Below are 19,965 nucleotides of genomic sequence, written 5' to 3'. Positions count from 1 at the left end.
ATAATGGATGTATAATGTATATGTCATATAACACAATGCATGTCTTTCCTTAATTTTCTAATACCGCATTTGTGCAGCAGACAGAGACTAACTCACGGAGAATATCAATATCATTCACACCTGCATTTTTTATGCTAAAAAAAGTTAAACACAGGAATAATGTAAGTGCACACCAAATTCCACAAATCAAAAGAATTTCACCTTGACCAAAACTTTGCAATTAGTTATATACAGCACTTCATGGTCTGTGATGGTCTTAAGAGCCACCTCCGGACACAGCCCACACCACAACAGTGAAAACTGATCATTGTTTAGTCATCCTCTTCATATTGACAGATTTTATCTGCCTACCTCCAAGCAAATGCCTAACACTGCTGTGTCTTTGAAAATCATTTCTTTCCTGAATTTAACTTTGAGAGTGCTGGTGCTTTTCTGCAAGAAATATAAGATGTCTTATATTTGCATGCCTGACTCAGGTGAGGCTTGATTGTATTACTGTTGCTGCTTTTGTCGAATTGTTCAGGAATGCATTTGCATAGCGTACAAGGTGTGCGTTCCCATTTTTTAGAGTTTATGACAAAAGCAGTTAGCATGCTTGATCCATAATGACTGCTGACATTACACCTACAAACATGTTTCCAGTTACTCATTTCTCAGGATTTTGCCATTTTTCAGTTGGAAAACAGACAAACAAACAACATAATGGAAACTTATTTAGCTGCAATTACCATACTTATTCGACTTGTTTTATGTACTGTATAAGCTTGGATGACAGATAAAAACTAATCAAGCTGCATGTTCGTGAAACAGATGTAAATGTCAGAATAAGACGGTTATTATTAGAATGTCCTCTAATTAGACTCAGTAATGCTTTCATGTTTAGATAATCAGTTTAATCTAATGATTTTAAAATGACATTTGGATTTTTATTAATGGTGGTAGCGACTCAAGTGCACTGTAAAATGGACATTAGATCAGGACATGACTAAAGATGCCATTGAGAGGAAAGTTCTTTGTTGTTTGAGTCCCTAGTCTCTCAACATGATTATGTGAAATTGTCACTTTTCTTTTCTTCCTCAAGGGTTGCTGGGGGAGGTTTTCTTTCAGATCATCAGGGCTTCTCAGGCCAAATCCCTTATTATCTGGGAACTCTGGTAGTGATGTTTCAAGTTAAATGAGATGAAAGGTTAACTTCTGACGGTTTTTATGGAATTGGCCCCCAAGCTGACCTAAAAAAAACAATTTTCTTCGAAGAAACAGCATATGAAATTCTTCATGTTTTTTTTTGTTGTATGTCTTTCCACATCTTCTAAGAGCTGGCAGGCGTTCTTGGTGAGGAGTCTGAGGTAGTCAGTGGTTTTTCAGTTGTGGAAATGTAGGAGGAATAGCTTTTTCAGAATATGGAGGCAACTGATTCAACAATTGTGAATGACAGGAAATGCAGAGGTTGTTTTATTAAATTTGGAAGAGATGATGAGTATTTATTATTATATTCCACCCAATGGTTTTAAGACTTGGAAGTCCAGCTCTTGTTGTTTCAGATGTAGATTTGAGACACGTGCTCGGTGCTTTTCCAGCCTCCTTGCACAACCACTCGCCATTTGACACACTGTGAGCTCCACAGAGCCTGACATGAGGGTTAGCACCCATTGGAGGAGAAGCATGTCCCTCACTGATGTCACTGTGGGCCTGTGGGTACCTGGCAAATCACAGAGGCTTACAGAAGGGAGGAGTGTGGAGACCTGGGAAGATCTCTCAACGTGTCATATCCTGGGTATTGCACTGCTCTTGTACTTTTAAACAAGGCACTTAAAACAGCTTGTTCCAGGGTGGAATACCCAATTGTCACAGCTCAAACCGTGGAATGGCAGGAGACCGGAAAAAGACCCTATGCGTACCAGCGGAACAGGGGTTAGCCTGGGCTTAGCTGTTCAGGAAATCCCGTATAGAAACCTATGCCCTCAGGCCGCGGCTGTGGGGCGACCTGGTGCTAGGCGGGTCTCAGGACAGCGTGACCCAGAAATATATAGCCCCAGAGAGAGAGAGACACCAGAAGGACAAGCAAAGTACAGGGAACTAGGGACAGGACAGAGTAGGAGCGCCCTCTAGCTGTAGAAGGCGTGACACCAGTCGTATGGATGGATGGATGCTTGCCCGTTATGCTTTCTGGCACTTAGGGGCAGCAACATCCTGTTGCTGTTACCGTAACATTTGTTTTTCTACGGCCCCCCCGCCATGGGACACAAACCCACTACCTTGAGATTATGAGTCTCATGCTCTACCAACAGAGCTAGCCGGGGCCCTACCCAGTAGTATGAATGGGTAAAAATTTTCATTAATCCACATTAAGAATTGGTCCATCACTAGAATCTACCTCGAAACGTTTCGGATGTAGAGACCTGTAGCTGAGGGAACATTGGTCTGAAAATATTAAATGAAACTGAATCTCTCCAAGCAAACCCAGAAGAGGACGATAACTTGAAGATAACCTACAGTATCATAATATGGGACAAGAACAACAGAACTCCCTTTCAGTATTAATATATGTTTTCATATACAGTATAAGCACATGTGAACATTTTTATTTGTATGTCAAAATGCGATGTGCCCAATTCTAACTTTTAATGACTGGGTCCTTTGTGGCCTGGTTTTGTTCGCAACAGGAGAAAATGCTTTAATTTTGAATTGAGCCAAATTGCCTCGCAGTTCATAACCTTTCATCTTTCTTTTGAAACCTCTTCCTGGAGATGATTATAGCCTGGTTACGCAACCTTTTGAAAATTATTCACCTGTAAAAAGGTATCTGGTTTTCGTTTTTCGAAAATGAATTCTGTTGAGAGGACCTGCATTAATTATGCACCGGGAACAATTGCTTTGTTTTTTCCCTGTGGTGTAAGGGATCTTAACCTTAGAAAAGACCTGCCAGAATTAGGAAACAGGTTTCATTTCCATGAGATGTCTACACTATCTCAGCATCCTCGGTGGCCTTAACAAATGCTGTCAGAGGCACGTGGAGCCAATATTTCGCTTCATGCTACCTTCCCAGACAGGTCTTGCTTAAAAAGTAGATGAAACTGGGCTTGACTCCTCTGACACATTGGAGAAAACAAAAATGCAGGGAACGTTTTCACTTAGTTCAGCTTGTATTAAAAAAATGTGAGAGAATGGGGAGAATTCTATAAAGACAATTATTTTCCTAGACCGTTTTAAAAAGGGCAGCACTGTAGAGATAATGTGCATTAACACATTTATAATTAATGCTATAATTGCATCAGGTCTGTAGCGTCCTTACTGTATGTTGTACAGTATATGAGCACACAGACACTGTATAAAAAAAAAGAACGTTCTCAGCGTATGCTCTGCATGAGTGAGAGATGAACCATATTTAATTTGAAAGACATAATATTATTTATTTAAAAAGCTAGGATGCAAGCTGCACTCAGAGTTAGAGTCTAGATAGATTTTTCTCCGAGCGCTTGGAAGAAAAGCCTGCTAGGCGTTGCCATTTATTTCCGAAGCCTTTATAGCAGTGGACCTCGAAGGTGCAGTGTGATGGTACAGTAATTCCATTATTTTGAATCCAGACTGAAGGAGACACGTCTTAATCGCTTTTACTTACCTGTTGATTGGTTCTTGCAACATGCCTTACTTAAATTAGAAGCCATGTTGCTTTCAAAGGGGTCGTTTTGGCAAATGTTGGGGAATGTTATGGTCTGCAACATCTTTGGTTATTCAAAGGTATTCGACTAAGTTCATTTCACGTCTAGCACCTGAATTCACTTGGACATGGATTAACAGTTGAGGACAGGAGAAGCGAAATCGTACTGTTTGAGATTTGAAATACTGTTTCTTCAGAAGTCTTTTGCTGGTTGTGGGGCTGTCCATCCTATGGCGGCTTTTTCTTGCTAATTCTGTTGCGTTTCTCACACAGGACACTAAAATTGCTTCACTCGAAAGAAATATAAGGGACCTTGAGGATGAAATCCAGATGCTGAAGACAAATGGCTTGCTGAATACAGAGGACAGGGAGGAAGAGATTAAACAGATGGAGGTCTACAAAAGCCATTCAAAGTTTATGAAAAATAAGGTACTGTATCTTTTAGCAAATGTGATTCCTGCATGGAAGGATGACTGTATGTTTTTCTGATGGCTAAAAACAAAATAGTTTAAAACAGTGAAGAATAATATTGCAGATTGTTTTCTCTCTCAGATTTTTGGTGTATACTGTACGCCAAAAATATAGTATACTACACTATTCTGTGTGTATAAAATATTATACGAACATTTTGTTTGTGCTGTATATAGACATTATCAGTTATACTGTATGAATATAACATTTTAAAGTACATTACTAATTTATAACTTGGTACCTATATTGTATTACAGTTTGTCTCTATGTACACTTTGAATAAACATTGTAGTGGGGCATTACAGCTACAGAAACAGATGGCATTCACAAACGAGTATCAGTTTACACCAGGCTCTGTCAAGTGACCTTTATTAATCAGGAAATGGCCTCTTTATAATCTTAATATTATATTTCACTACCCTAGTATGTTGTTAATTTATGAATTAGCATTTATAAGCTCTCAAGGCTTAAATTCTGTAGGGTTAATGAGGACAACTGATCTCCTTTTTCCTTTAGTTATTGAGGGGTCTAACCACATTAAAATGCTGATTTGCTTACATTGTTGTTTTCTCTCATGTGTTGGTGATGTGGTGGGTAAGCCTTTTTTGTTCTTCAAATCTGACGGCTTTTTGTGAAGTGAGATTCAGGACAACTGCCTGCCTGTAATATACTCAGGAGAATTGACAGCTCTTCCATTTGTCATACCTGGGTTTAAATGGTATTTATTATTCTGTCATCAGCTGGATCCCCTTCAGTCTGTCTTTCAGCACCAGGCGTTGCTGGTTTAAGGACTCTGATAAATCAAAGGGAAATCCACTGATTTTTAGAAGAAAGGTCATGCTGATAAGAGCGAGGGGGTTACTTTCCCCCCCGACAATGGGCTTTTCATTAGCAACAGCTTTGGGTGCTATAATCCTTCTCAGCACATCAGACAGACTGTTGACCTTTGAAATGAACACTTATGTGCACCATGTATAAGAAAAGAGGCTTTTGTGTGTTTCTGTTTGTTAATTACCAAACTTTGATATGTCATGTTATGAGAGAACAAAGAGGATTTTTTGTTAGAGACTTTTCATTAATTGTATGTAGACCTGATGCATATTTCAGTAGAAATTGCATGACAGCCTGCTATGACAGATGCATTATTTATTATAGGAAAGCACTTCTGGGATTCTATAAGCCACCTGCATTTTTTTTTAAAGCTTGAGGTTATGTTTTTGTTTGCCTGATAATGGCACATTGTATTTGTGCCTTGTGATTTCATATCTAAAACAATGTGCTACTGTAGTAAAGGCAGGAGGTGACATTGTTCTTTCTACATCAATATTGTTTGTTTTTCATGGCAGAATATGGCGTTTACCTAGGTCTTAATTACCCCATTCTGCTGACTCAATGCCCAGGGGATGAGGAGATGGCATTGAGCCAAAAGTATGGGAGGAATTTTTACAAAAACATTGGTCGGGCTACATGCGCTTCTACTGTAACCCTTTTGAAAGGCTTGTGGATTGTGCCTATCTGTAGGATTACATGCAAACAGTCAGACTTTATTTAATTAAGAGTGAAATACAAACCAAAATAATAGTCTGTGGAAAGAGGGTATTAATTTGCCCTCTGTATTTCAAATCATTGCACAAAGGAAACCTTCAAGTTCCCCGAGCTGCAGTGCCCACACAGCGTGGAAGAATAGGACATGTTGACATGTCCAAATTTCAGACTCCGTCAGCTGGAAAATTGAGCACTGAAAAAATGAATTCCGTCTTTTCGAAAGATGGCACTTGGGTTGTGTGATTTATTTCACCTTTCTTCCTGCAGTCCCGCTGAAACGTATTCACTGTGAGCTAAAAATAAAAACACCAGGTGTGTGAGATACAGCAGAACTACTGGGTAAATACATTACAAGTCTTTTTAGAAATGAGGAATAGGTGGTACTGTCCAGTGTGGACAATCTTATGACACAGGTAGTGTGGCATACAGCCCACAGTCCTCAAAATATCCCTCAGGCCTTGCTTCATGAATGGAATTAAAAGCAGGAAGTGCAAAGTCAGAATGTAAAGCCAGTATTTTTATCATGCCATCTGAATGTCCAGTGAAATTGTGTTATTGTCAAAGAAATACAGTATATTTTATAGTTTAGAGTCTTCAAAATGTTTTGCCTGTGTGCCGGGCATTGAGACAGCTCTGCCTGGCTTCTTGTTCAGGTTTCAAAAGCCCATTCAGAAACAAGCTGAGCTGGAACTCTTACTGAGCATGTTTGGTAACATTCTCCACAGAAGCTACAAGGGCTTATGAACTCTTCAGAGCAGAAACAGCTGGACAAGAACCTCATAACCCGAACCTGAAACTCCACTCTCATTTGTAACCGTTCTTAACGTGTGAGTCAGTGTTAAAAACAAGACCAAGGTGTACCCTTCTTGTATCTCATTTTTTGCAGATCTCGATCTGTATAATGTGTTGGTTATAAGCTCTTGAAAGCAAATTGCACACCACACTTTTGCCATGGGTCCTAGGAGTCTACTGTGAGGTCCCGTATATTTGCCAAAGCCCTTATCAGAAATATCAGAAGCACCTTTTTCAAAAACCACATTGTTAGTGCATCTATTGAATATGTTAAGGCATTTCATGGGCTGCTGTTAAGACATGTTTTCGACATTTTGAAAAGAACACACTCAACAAAGTTCCATTAAGTTTTGGGGCGTATATTTTGTTTTAATCAAGTACATACTAACTGATGTAGTTCTTTTACCTACTCCTCCATATATTTGAATTACATTGTTTTTACTGAGTGATTGAGTGGTTGTCTAATTGGTTTTTTATGCAGCATTTAATACATGAAGAGGAATGTATGGGGCCATTTAAGATGACTCTTTATTAGTGACCTCTGACACTGGAATATGTGTGCCTGTGTTGACATCTGAGGCACGCGAGAGGTTCATTTGATTATAGAGTGGTGAAAGACACTAAGAAAGATGGGTCCAGTTTGGAGTTGCTAACTCCCATAATACGCAAGGAGAATGAGTACCTGCAAACATGCCCACCCATCAGAGCTGTTCCTCACCTGACAAATCATGTGAGCTCCGCAGTGTCTGACAGGAGCCATCACCACTGATTGGAGGAGTGGGGCATCCCTTTCTGACATCACTGCCAGCCTACTGACTCCAGACGGGTCTTAGATGGTGGTGTTTCCTTAATAACAGACAATTCTGCCTGAAGACTTACACCCTGCACCCTGTCCTGGTTAGTGCCAAGGCTAAGGATTGAACCACCCATGTCTGTACCACAGAGCTCGACTTGCTTTGTGAGCAAATGACTTTCCTAGCTTGAGACAACCAGGAGCCCCATGTTGGGATTTTATAATTGGTAGTCAGCGTTGGATATACTGTATGAACAGTGTTTTGAGAAAGGCAATGGTTTTGGTCGCACTGGACGATCACTGTCTGGAACACAGAATATGAAAGAAGGGTCCTGAAGTGTGCGTTATTCCTTCACAAGTGCAGAAGAGGAACACACTTTCAACAGGCCATACTGCTTTGAAATTGATATTACAGTGAAGTTGGTCTTTTCCGTTTCTTCTCTTGTCCTTTGTGTTTAGATCGATCAGCTAAAGCAGGAGCTGTCAAAGAAAGAGTCCGAACTCCTTGCCTTACAAACCAAGCTTGAGACGCTGACCAATCAAAACTCCGACTGCAAGCAACACATCGAGGTGCTCAAAGAGTCTCTTACTGCCAAAGAACAGCGAGCTGCCATTCTGCAAACTGAGGTGAGTGTTCCCAGTGCATTGCACGTGTCAGGAAAAGGCCTCTCTGTTGCAGTCACGTGGTGCAGTGCAGGTATTGCACGTGAATACAGTGGTCATGATCACGAAGACTTCAGCTGCATGTGCAGACAGCCCTGTTTGTCCCATACCAACTGTGTCTGTATAGTGGTATTTTGTGATTCCTTACTTCACTGCTTCCAGGGATTCATTTCAAAAGCAGAAGAACTAGCCCTGCCTGCACCTGATATTCTAGCATTCATTGGTTCTCCTTTGAACTCTTTAAAAGCTTGGCCTCATTGTTTAACATCACATACCCTATGAAACCCGATGTACTGCATTACACTCGCATTACACATCGCCTTGCTTTGCAAAAAGGGTTCTTGGCAGTGTTGAAGGCCCAACCCCCTGTTGTATGTAGCCTTATAAGGCTGGTGGGATACCCATCTTTTTTTGAAGTTATATCTGTGTGGGTCTAATGATTTTATGAGTTGGAACTTGCCAGGAATTTTCTGAAACTTCTGTTCACTTGGAAATGATACTTAAGTCCTTTTTTGTTTGGGAAATGGAGAATGTTTCTTAATGATGTCCACTCTTCATTACAGGAAGCAATTTGGGGTGAAATTAGGTGTAATTGTCTTTACATGTGCAAAGGATTTTGGCATGGGCAAACTGAATACATCATACTGAAAGGAATTAGCATTGGGGTTATCTGGAAACAGGAGCCTCCCTTTACATAATGGGTTAATAGATAATTGGTTCTAATGCACCTGATACATGACACTTGATTTTTTTTTCCAGTTTGGTGGAGAAACATTTCATCTCAAGCCGTCAGCATTATAAATCAAACACTGTAATGAGAGTTGTCAGAGTGAACTGTTCTCATTATGCTGGCTTCCGGAGATAGATTTTTCTTTCTGTATTTTTTTGCTTTGATACAGATGCTTTTGTGCTTCGTGAAAACTTAATGGCCACTGAAAACAGAGCAAAAAACTTGTTTGCTGTTGTAGCTGCGCTGGTATCAATGGAGGCCCTCAGCCGTCTGTTTTTCCCACCAGCGTGATCACGGAGGGTAGAACTCAAAACATCTATCATCTGTTGAGCAATATAAACATTCTCAAGGGGAGTTTCTCTTCACACACTGCAGCTGCATAGCAAACACAGACTGTTCTTGACGCTCCTAAGGAATAAACTTTGAATAAAAGGAATGAATTCTGAAAAACACAGTCCATGTTGTTCAGTTTATTCAGTGCAAGAGGTCAGAGTTTTAATGGAATGGAATGGTGGTCGAAATTTCTTAAAAATATGCTTTAGCCATGCTGAAAGTCTGGGGCACTGGTATTTCCCTGTAGCCGATGTGTTTTTCAAAAATATCAAGTGACCACCATGCTCTCATCAGATCTTGGAAGCTTAGCAAGATTGTGCTAAGTTAGTACTGGGACAGAAGTCTTTGAAGGAAAACCCGGTTGCTTCTGTAAGTGGTGTGGTGTACAGTACCTCTGGACTACAATTTCCAAACCAGTGCCCCTGTATATAGGCTTGGGAGCTGCTATCTCTCAGGCTAATATGCTAAACGATGGACATGACTGCTTGGTCATTAAAGTTTCCAAGGCAAAATATGTAAGATATTAAGGTAGACACCAGAAAGTTTGCAGCATGTCAGTCAGGTGGTGGAATGCACTTCAGTGGTGGACGAAGTAGGTCCCCTGTTATAGGTGAAGGACTTTGGCATGTTTTGGGATTAAAGTGCTCTGCAAAATGCAAGAAATTCTGCATTTTGGTTCAGTTACAGAATATTGTAACTCTTCCAGTTCGGCTGTGTGATATGGAGGGAGTGACAGGCAGAGACAACTTTACGGGCTCAATGACAGTATTGTTGTCCTTTTCTTAATAGTGGGGCACGCTGGTCATGGAGCAGGACAGGGGAGACAGTCTGAGGCCGGGTGGGGAGGGAGAGTGGATCTCTGCAGTATTATCACGAGGCCTTTCTGATACAAACAGCTTTAGAGTTCAGATGTCAGCGTTCCACATTCCCAGTTATTTTCCTTCTTAAGCTTGTCAGAAGTAACATCTGATGTTTTTCTGAAATGGAATGGCAGACAACATCTCCCACACCAAGCTGAGTAATGCCTTTTTGATTTGCTAATGCTTCTCAACTAAAAGATTCATTTCTTTCCATTGCTAAGCAACCAAATTAAAGGTTATGTGGAGGCGAGTGTTGGAATGATCTGTGTGATTGGTCAATATGTGAATCACTGTTATACTCTAAATGAGTACTGTATATATAGAATATACTTTTTGCTACCTGTGAGTTACTGTATAATGCCCCAGGAGGAATTTATCATATTAAGTTTCAGCAAAAGATTTTTTGTTTCTTGAGATTTACTATTTTTCTTTGTGAAGATAAATTGTGACTATAAACTAGTAGTACGGTATTGTCAGATACAGATGGTATTTAGTATTGTGTATTGACAGATTTCCCAAATTTCTTAAATTAAATTAAGATTAATTATATGTTTCTGAGAAATTTGAAATGCAAAATAAGCATCTATCTCTTTTAGCAATAAATGCAGCTTTCACATCACAGTCGACATGAAACAGTAAAGTTCCCTGAAGTTAGGACATTTATTCCCATGATGCATGGAGAAATAACTTTTTTGCACAGATATTGGGAGGTCTCACTAGCAGGAAGACTGTGCGCTCAAAAGAAAACTCCAGTCCATGACTGGGCGGTCATGACACAGTTCAGTTAGAGTGCTGCTTGCTTTTCTTTTCTTTCTATTTTCAGAGTTCAGAAGACGGCAGAACTGAGTTATTCAAATGTTGCCTTGCACCAATGTATGCATTCCTTGTTTTGATACTCATTTTTTATTAATGATATATAAACATTAGGGTCAGATAAAACAACCTGAGGTCAGGTTGCTAGAGACGCTGACCTCTGGAACAGATCCATTTGCTCTGTGGGGATATTGTTTGAAAGGAAAAATAGAAGTTGCTGGTTTTTCAGTATGCAGCAGATGTTAGGAGAACCTCTAAATTGCATGTGGGGATTTATTTATTTCAGGTGAATTCTGTAATAAAAAGCTCCATCAGATCAAGCAGCGTTTGACTTGTTTTTGTTATTCGAATAAATGTCAGCAGACAACTAAAAAGAACTTCTGCTCATTGAAAGTGTGTTATGAAGTTACTGCCAAAAAAACTGATAAGAAAAGTAAGAGAAACACACACAATGTTTCTTAAACTAAAATTTCTAAAAAACAGATGGAGTCGGTTTAATCTGATTCTTTATTCTGTATCAGTCTTTAATTGGACATTTCAGGAATGTCTAGGTTTTGTACAAATGGTGGTCTTAAAAAAATGACTTGTCAGGACAGGCATAACTGTGGAGTATATTAATGAGTATTGAAAGACAGACGGTTAATTCTGTTTGTGTGCACTGAAACTTTAGAGTAATGGAACATGGACAACCAGGTTGTTTCTGAGCTGGTTCAGTCCAACACAGTGATAAATCACTTATATTAACATCCTCGGATACGTCTCATTGTGACACCCCTTTAGCTACACCAAATACTTAATTTAATATGGAACATATTACAGAAAAGTCGGTTTGAAGATTAACACAATAGCTGTATTTGAAGAATTTAATATAATATTTAATATATGTTTAATAATATAGGAATTGTGTACTCAAAGGTGCAATTATATCTTGGATGCTTGAGGATTTTCTTCTATCATCTGGTAGATGAACTGAATTTGAATTATCTAAGTTGGTATGGTCTCTTTATCAAAAGAAAGGGAGGACTAGTCATTTTTCTTTTTTTATTTTCCATGATTGATTCTCTGCTAGACTAAACAATTGGTGAATCTCCTGACACATTTAATCTTAATTAAATACAAATTCTGTAAATGTTTTGAAAGAAAATTGAGAGCTAAAGTCAGCTGTTAAGGTAGGAGGGCACTGTGGTTTACTGGCAGGGTCTGGAAGATCAATGGAAAGGATTCAATTTGATAAAATAACAGAGCAGTGGCATTGAACTCCTCTAACGTCATGTATTTACATTCCCAGACACTTTTAGAAGGAACAGACACTTGTTTGAAAAACTATTTTAGGAGAGGTACGAAGGTGAAGTGTCAAAGCTAAGGTTTTGTAATGACTTGTAAAGCACAGTTTCCACAATAATATCATTAACAACCAGAGCTCGACGCTGTGTTCTGTCTTTTCCAAAACCTTGGATTTAAAATGGGGCTCCAAAGATTCGTGTGTACACTAATAAAACAAAATGTTGATTATACAACAGTTTTCCCGTAGTGTAAATGCATTTTTGTACGTGTTTGTACGTTTTCGAATCTGGCACGTTCTGTTCAAAAACAAAAATATTTTTTGAGTAAATTTACCGTAAATATTTAGAAACTGAATGTGCCGCCAATCAAGATTTATTTGTTTCATTGGAGGCTTTCATTATGCAGATAATCCATTCCTTTGTGACTAATTTGTTCAAGCCATCTGTGCATTGGTCAAGCATAAACTTTTCTTTATTTTTGTTTCAAGTATTTATGTACAGTTAGTCAATGTTTGAACATTGCTGATGGCTATCTTGCTGTGCAAGCACATTATGCAATTATGAACAAAATTCATGCAGCCTTGGGATTTTAATGGATATTTCTTAACTTTATTGCACAAAGTGGGCTAAAAGTCCTTATGGAGCTGCCCTAGTCATTATGATTTCGGTTCAGCTTTATTAGTCAGCACTTTTGCTAACAGCACACATTTGCAATTGCCTACATTTCTTTTCATGTGCTCGCAGTGCAGTCTGAATAGGACTCTAATGGGCGTAGTACTTGTTTACATTTCAGTTGGTTAATGTGCATGTGAATTTCTGGAAAAGGCACCAAGCTGGAGGTTTGCAATTTGACAGAGGTGTGAGAGGGTGGTCTCAGTATGGTCAAGCCACACGCTTAGTCGGCAACTGTATACTGAAGTATGGTGAAAGTCAAGAGCCCTGACCATTTAGTCTGTGCTTATAAGAGGGTGTGTCTCACATGGGATTTTTTGGAGCTTTTGAGTCTGCCCTCCATCAACCAAGACATTGAAGGAAATACAGAAGTGAAAGCCTTCATACACCAGTGTTCTACAGTCAGGACACCCAAGTTATGTTAGAAAGTGGTGCTCTAGTAATTCTGAGCTTGTGATGTTATGTCAAAAGCAAAAACAGTAATGGCCTGTAACTGTTTTATTTTAAAATGAAGTCCACTGCTCATTAATTCCACTCACTTGAAAATACCGAAAAACAGTATTGTGTAAACAAGCAGTAACAATCATGGGCAGACGCATTCGGTACGTGAACTAAGTGAGAGGGTCAGAAGAGAAAAAAAATAGAATTAGTATTCAGCAAGAATTTCTAATTACCTGTTGTCCAACACATTTTTGCTTCTGCCAATACAGGTTGGGAACAATTTACTGTGGGAAAGATCTAAAAAATGGTGAGTAATGTAGTTAATCGTTCTGTTTCGTAGAGTGCCAGTAAATCAGGGTGTCAGGATTGTAAACGATCTTCAAAATGATTACCATCTGTGACAGAAGCATTTAGAAAACATTAATGAACGTGAGTGTGCCATGATTTGAACGGGAAGCAGGGCTACTTGAGATGTGTTATAGTACCGGTTATAATTATGGAGACCTGCGATAATTCTGTGTTGCGGTTGAATGTTCATTAACCCCATAGCCCTCTAACCTCATCACCACCCACAGAAAGCAGGGCTCCTGGCTGAAGAATGAAGCCCTTCTTTCAGAGAGCACACTGCAGCCTTTCTTTGACCTTCCAGCTTCAACCTTTCTTGTGGTGTCATTTGCGCAGAATGGTTTCTGACAGCGTTTTCTTTTTATTCTCTTAACTGTTCTTTCATTATCGGATGAAATATCTGAAAATGAAATTCATTTGGAAAGTTGGTTGGACGAGTAATATTCCAAATGGAAAACTTTTGGATTTGGCTTTTAAGATTCGGGGTAGTATCCTATACAGAATAGGCGTGTTCAAAGGATGGTTTTAGAAGTACTGCTGTACAGTCCTTCCATTTTTTTTTTATTTCAAAGGATTGGTTACAGGACGTGTTAGAATCATTTTTAAAAGTTTTGACGTTAGCATTTTATGTAAGTATAGAGAACACTGCCAATTGGGAGTGACTGATGCCTTAGATGTGCTGTATTTCATCTCCTCACTTTCAGCTGCCAAAGTCTCCTATGACAATTCCTTGGAACTTTTCAGAGGAATTTGTTTATTCCAAGAATGCTTTACACTTACACAGCAGGGGATCGGACGATTTTTAAATCTCTTCCTTCCTGAAGTGTCTTTTTTATGTATGTCTGATAACAATTACTGGCTATTTTTAAAAAAAGAAAGATCTATTTTAGAATGAATATTGCTTGAGATCCTGTAGATATTCTGTACAGTATATATTTTCCATAGAATTACAGTTTCAGGTTGTAATTATCTGAAAAATCTTTTAAAAAGCTTAGCTTTGTTATAGTCTGCTTTGTTGTACTGTAAGCTGTGGACATCAGTGCTTCTGGGTGTTTTGTCAACCAGCAGCCATAGTTGGTATTAGTTCTTGGTGGGCCATGCACTGCGTCTAGTTAAATTTTATATTCAGTGTATATTTTATATTTTAAAATATGCTTTATTCACGAATTTGTTGCAAGCATGTGTAAGTATTAAAAATTACATTTCTGGCTTAACTGCGGAAGATTCCAAGTAAAGATCAATCTCAACAACCTAATACCTAATAGTTTCATGCTTTTGTCATCCAGAACAGTGATAGTGCCAGTTCTGCAGATCCATCTCTTCACTTTTAAGCTCCTGAAGGGCATACATTTTGTTCCACAATATACTGCACCTATTTGACAAATCAGCTATGATTCTCATAACTAGCAGAGACAGGTGTTTTATGACATTTTTTTAGGTTGTACGTAGTAATCATCCAGTGATTTTGGAAGTAGAAATTAATTCCACCCACGTATGGTCACCGTCAAATATGTTTTTATGTGTGTTTACAGTGTTCAGTATGCAGTGATCTGTGGTGCTGATAAGGTTTTGAAAACATCTTGCATTTAAAAAAGTTTTATATCAATCGAGCAGGTGAATGTGCATTTCTCTCCGCTCATCGCCTCTCACCCTCTCCTCTCCTCCTCTTCCAGAGCCTGTTCGTCCTGCACCCTTGCCCCTCGGGGGTAGAGTGAGCTACAGTATCCACAGGGATCAGAGCCACTCGATCCTTGATCACCTTGCAGTGCTGTTCAAGATTCGTCTGTTTAGATAGCAGCTGTGAACTTCCAGCTCTCTGGTGCATTCTTCAAGAACTCTTACACGATACTGCACACAGACTCTAATGTAGCTTGTTAACTGCCTTTATATACTGTAAACATACTGGCAGGTGTTTACAGTGCTGCTCTGCAGCCACGCTGTCTGTACGCTGTTTTGATTTTTATTGTTTCACCTTGTTTTCACAGCCCTGGCGTTGCTTTTTCAGCACCGTGCACCAGTGTGTCGGTTTTTTTTTTTGCCATATTGCACCTGCAGTCTTCCCTTGTAATTACAGTAAATGTAAATCTTCTATATTGCGCTGTAAGTAGCCGAGGATGAGAGTGTTGCTTGTGCAAGTAAACGATGAAGAATAATGAGTGTTAATTAAAAAGGCATTGGCAAATGTACCTATCAATTACTGTTCCTAAATAGTATTCAGCTATTCTTGCGAAGGATGTTTGAAATTAGTATAATCAAACACAAAATATTTTTGTATACACAGTATGGTGCATGCATGTATAGTATGTCATTTTGCTCCTGCTGTACATGCTTTGATATTTATTTAGCTACGTTTACATGCAGGGAATCTGCCACAATGTCCGAAGAAAAGTTTGAAAGGAAGGGCATACAGATGAGGTACAAAGTGTGGAAGCAGGCGGTGCTGTGCTATCATTATTTGAGCAGACAGGGTCATTTTAATGAACTGGGGGGTTGGTGGCAGTGGTTAATGCCTAGTAAAGTCTGTATAATCGGTTAACCGGATTCTCAAACATCCACAGGACCTCAGATTGACAGGTTTGCAGGTCCTTCAGGAGTGCAAGTGTTAATTCAGAAAGATGTTGTTTTGCGCTATGTGCCTGGTTGTTTTCTTTGATTAAAAGGACTCGTTTCAAGGCATCTCATTTCCAGCATTGAAAGCTGTAATACAGGAAATATTACATCAGGGCTATGATGGTACCGTGCTCAGAGGTGCTGAGCAACAGTTTTTGGATTGGTGAAACTTTTCTGCGTTTCTATGTCTGTGCTGTGTGGCTTTCTGGTTTGTTAGATGAATGCTTTCTTATATGCAGCTATATCTTTCTGACCTAATTCTACACCTACTGTATAAAATCTCATAAATGAGATCTTTAGCAGAGTCCTTTTCTGTAATGTGATATTAGAAAAATAAGTTTCCAATTGCTACATACAGTAAATGTATTAACATCAGCTAGATAAAATCAAGAAAAAACAGATGTAGTGCAACTTGGTGAAGAAGGTATTTGCGTATTTATTTAAAATTAACGTGACAGGAAGGCATTAAGTTGCCTTTGCGATTCTGCATTTAAGCGCTGCCCCACAGACATCAATCATGTTGTCATCATTGCACCAGTCACCCTTGTTCATGTTTTCTCCTAGTCCACCATTACAATTGTTCAAAGTGAACAAATGAAAAAAACAACAACTGGAATTTAGATTGGCAATTGCTTCCATTTTCCTGGACGTTTCCACATGTCTTGTTGTAGGAGTTGCTTCAGATGCAGCTGCTAACATAAAACAATTTGTTACACACTTCTCCCATCCCATATCATCTGATGTAAAACAGGAAGACGAGATTATCATCTGTACTGCTTTAGTTAAGTTCTCGGCAGGAAAAACTACCGGAGCTCAAACAAAAGCCTTGTCAGCCCAATATGCTCAATATGCAAGCAGTTATGAAAACGAGTTGATTTTGGGGCCTGTAGGAGGGCGTTTTGTTGACAGTGGCAGAGAACACAGCCAGGTTAAAACCAGGTTTTGTTCCAAAATAAAGAATATTTGTATTTGAAGCCAGTACATTAGAAATGTGGAAGGCCGTAGTAATGTAGCACAGTTTTATAAAATGGATGGAGCTGAGGGAGTACTTAAGTGTAGTAATAATACCAATGGCTGCGTCTAATGCAGAAAATGCCCAGCCATTTACTGTATGTTGGTGAGACAGGAGGAAGACTGGCTGACTGTTTCAGAGATCAAAGATTTGTCCAAACTGATAGTTCCCTGCTACACCTCTAATGGTCACAGTCTTTCTGATCTCTCTGTCTGCATCCTCACATGGGGCTTTTTGGCACTTTTATTGCAGAAAGACATCTGAAACCAAAATTATCCTGAAACGTAGATCACACCTTCCCCCTTCTCTCAGTGGCAGACTCATCTCCTTCTAAGACCTTCTAAATCATTTGCAGATTTTGGCTTTCCACACCTCCTCTCCTGATCTCCTCCTCTCTCTCCTCTTTGGACACTCATGTTCACCTGCTTTGTTGCCATTTTCCTCCCTTGACCTTGTCCCTTCTGACATGCTCTGTATTTTGTTCTCCTTCACCTTATTTATATGCTTCCCCTTTTGCCCTCACACCTGAAGAAGGATCTGAAGCCGAAATATAGTGGTTTTCTTTTCTTTGCCTTTCAGCATAGAATGAGCCTTTACCTGTTTGTGATAATAATGACTACTTGTATCTACTGTATAAAGCACCCTTTATTCCAAAGTACTTCATAGGAAGATTTACAAAGCATCCGCCGCTGAAATGCAGAACCCACCTGAGGGATGAGTGGCAGCCATTCTGTGCCCATAGCTTCACTACACAGCAAGCCAGGTGGAGAACTGCCTGGGAACTTCTTATTGGGAATATTATAACAGTCGAGTTTAGGATGAGGATTTAGGAAGATAAAGTTTCATCTGAAGGATGGGCTGTTCTACATTTCACTGCGTCAGTTACCATACTGCAGTGGGGCGTTGGTTTAGAAATGCTGGTCCAGAGGGGACAGTGTCACTTACAGGTTCACTAATGCCACTGAATGGAGGAAGCTGATTTTCCTCGAAGGTCTCCCATCACTGTGAAGACCATGCCTAGCCCTGCTTAACAACAGAGATGTGATGGTATCAGGCTAAAAGGTTGCAGTGCTGTCGTAAAAGCATGCATAGATGTTCAGACAGCTGAAATTGAACATGTCCCATGCAAGGGGTTTCCTGACATGTTATTACAGGGGGCTCCATATAAACATCAAAGGCAGGCTTCATTGTCCGGGTGTCTTTTTTTCTCATACATTCCCTGCATTTTAGTGCATCTAGTTCTAAACTTGACAGCACTGAATAGCCATCCGGCCGTTAGCATTTTATTGGTGTTTCAAAAGATAAATGAACACACTACACACAAATCTGCCCTTGTGTGCCATTCTGTAAAAAGCTTCCTGAGTCTTTTAAAGCACATTCGGTCTGTGATGTTAAAATAGCTAGTATTATTGTTCTTAAAACATGAATAAAATGAGCATTCTGTATTACTCATTCTTTTGGATTTTTCTGAAACAGACTTTCTGTTGACAGTTCCTACAGAACTACCGCATATACAGTAAAACACTGAGGGTGTTGATGGAACATACATTTTAAAGGAACCGAAGATCATAAATACACATCTACTTGTTGTATTGTTCGTAAGAGAGGTGGTTTAGTGTACATTGTAAGGAGAGCTGAGGACTTGGGGAAAAAGGCAGTTGGAAACTACATTGAAAAGGCAGTCCCAGAATGGTTTTGCAGACTGTGTATTTGAAGCAATTACGCAAAAAAAAGGTGCTTACTTCTGCTCAGGAGGGCCTAGGGAGAGGTCTATGCCTGTCTGTTACAGACAGCGTCTTCAGGGTGGACTATGGTAGCAACTCAGTTTTATTTTTCTTTGCCCAAGGGCTCCTGTAAATGAAGGAAAGCTAAGTGTGCATCACTTTTTTGTTGACATGTGGTAGCAATTTCCCCAATTTTTGTCCTCCTTTGTTGCTGTAGGGAGAAAATTCTAACTGTTCCGGAGTCCTATTTGAAAATTGGTATTAATGTTTGCAAGGCTGTTCTTTTGCAGTCTCTCCCAACACCCCTTCATGACACTTTAACTTTGACTCACACATTTAATTAAAGTTAATGAGCTGCTTGCAGGGCAAAAGAAAGAAGTAAATTAACTTTATTTGTCCAATAAAAATGAATGCATTTCTTTAAAGGTTTATTTTAACCACCTTCTAATGCTTTTCTAACTGTGCAAAAGAGATCGATATGAGTGCTTAATTATTTTTTTTGTTACAAAATAACATTAACTAACTGACTTAGATACAGTAGGAAACTAGTCATAAAACAATGGTAAGATTTGTGAAACGTTGTGTAAGTTTATTCAATTTGACAGCTGGTTCAGAGATGGTTAGATTTGACAATATGAGGAATGGAATATTTCGCAGGTCATTCATGATTCTGAAATTTCTTCTGAATTCGTTTCGGTAGATTTTGAAGGTTGCTCAGAAGCCCTGGAGTTATTTTTGCTTATGAAATGCACGTCCTCAATTATGTGAGACTCACTGTTTAATGTGAAATCAAAGGTGATCAGTAAACTATTTATGCAGTTTAGACAGTATAGACTATTTATGCTGTATGAGACATTTCTTGAAATATAGAAGAAAAGATTACCTTTGTTATCTCCACATATTGAATAGTAGGTATTATTACCAAGTTGAGAGAGAAATAGATTTAGGGGCACAACACCTTAATTTTGTGGTAGGAAATAATGAGTCAGATTATAGATTGGAGTTGCAAATGCTTTTGCAAATTATTTGCTTATACTGTAACTTGTAATAATTTTAAAAGGGATACATGTGGAGTAATGGTTGGTGCTCTGACCTAATTTCCAGTTAGACTTCAGTTCTCAGGTGGACCAGTGTTGTACTCTTGAGCAAGGTACTTCACTCAAATTCTCCTAGAAAAATGCTCTGCCAAATAAATAAGTCTCAGGGTCCTTGCAAATCAG

The 19,965-nt window shown here is 39.2% G+C and overlaps 1 protein-coding gene across 13 annotated transcripts in view; it reads left to right on the top strand.

Moving 5' to 3' along the window:
- The window catches only part of LOC148662150 (ERC protein 2), a 314,579-nt gene that overhangs the window by 70,318 nt on the left and 224,296 nt on the right, over window positions 1-19,965 (top strand). For all 13 annotated transcript variants that reach the window (XM_088636983.1, XM_088636992.1, XM_088636994.1 and 10 more), the window contains 2 exons: window positions 3,932-4,087; window positions 7,719-7,886. In XM_088636983.1, coding sequence (XP_088493109.1) covers window positions 3,932-4,087; window positions 7,719-7,886 — 324 coding nt within the window. The remainder of the gene's footprint in view (window positions 1-3,931; window positions 4,088-7,718; window positions 7,887-19,965) is intronic.

The sequence above is a fragment of the Lepisosteus platostomus genome, chromosome 6 (assembly GCF_059453375.1).
Source record: "Lepisosteus platostomus isolate fLepPlt1 chromosome 6, fLepPlt1.hap1, whole genome shotgun sequence".
Taxonomy (NCBI): Eukaryota; Metazoa; Chordata; class Actinopteri; order Semionotiformes; family Lepisosteidae; genus Lepisosteus; species Lepisosteus platostomus.
The sequence above is the reverse complement of the archived record's forward strand: the minus strand, read 5'-3'. Positions and strand labels throughout refer to the sequence as shown.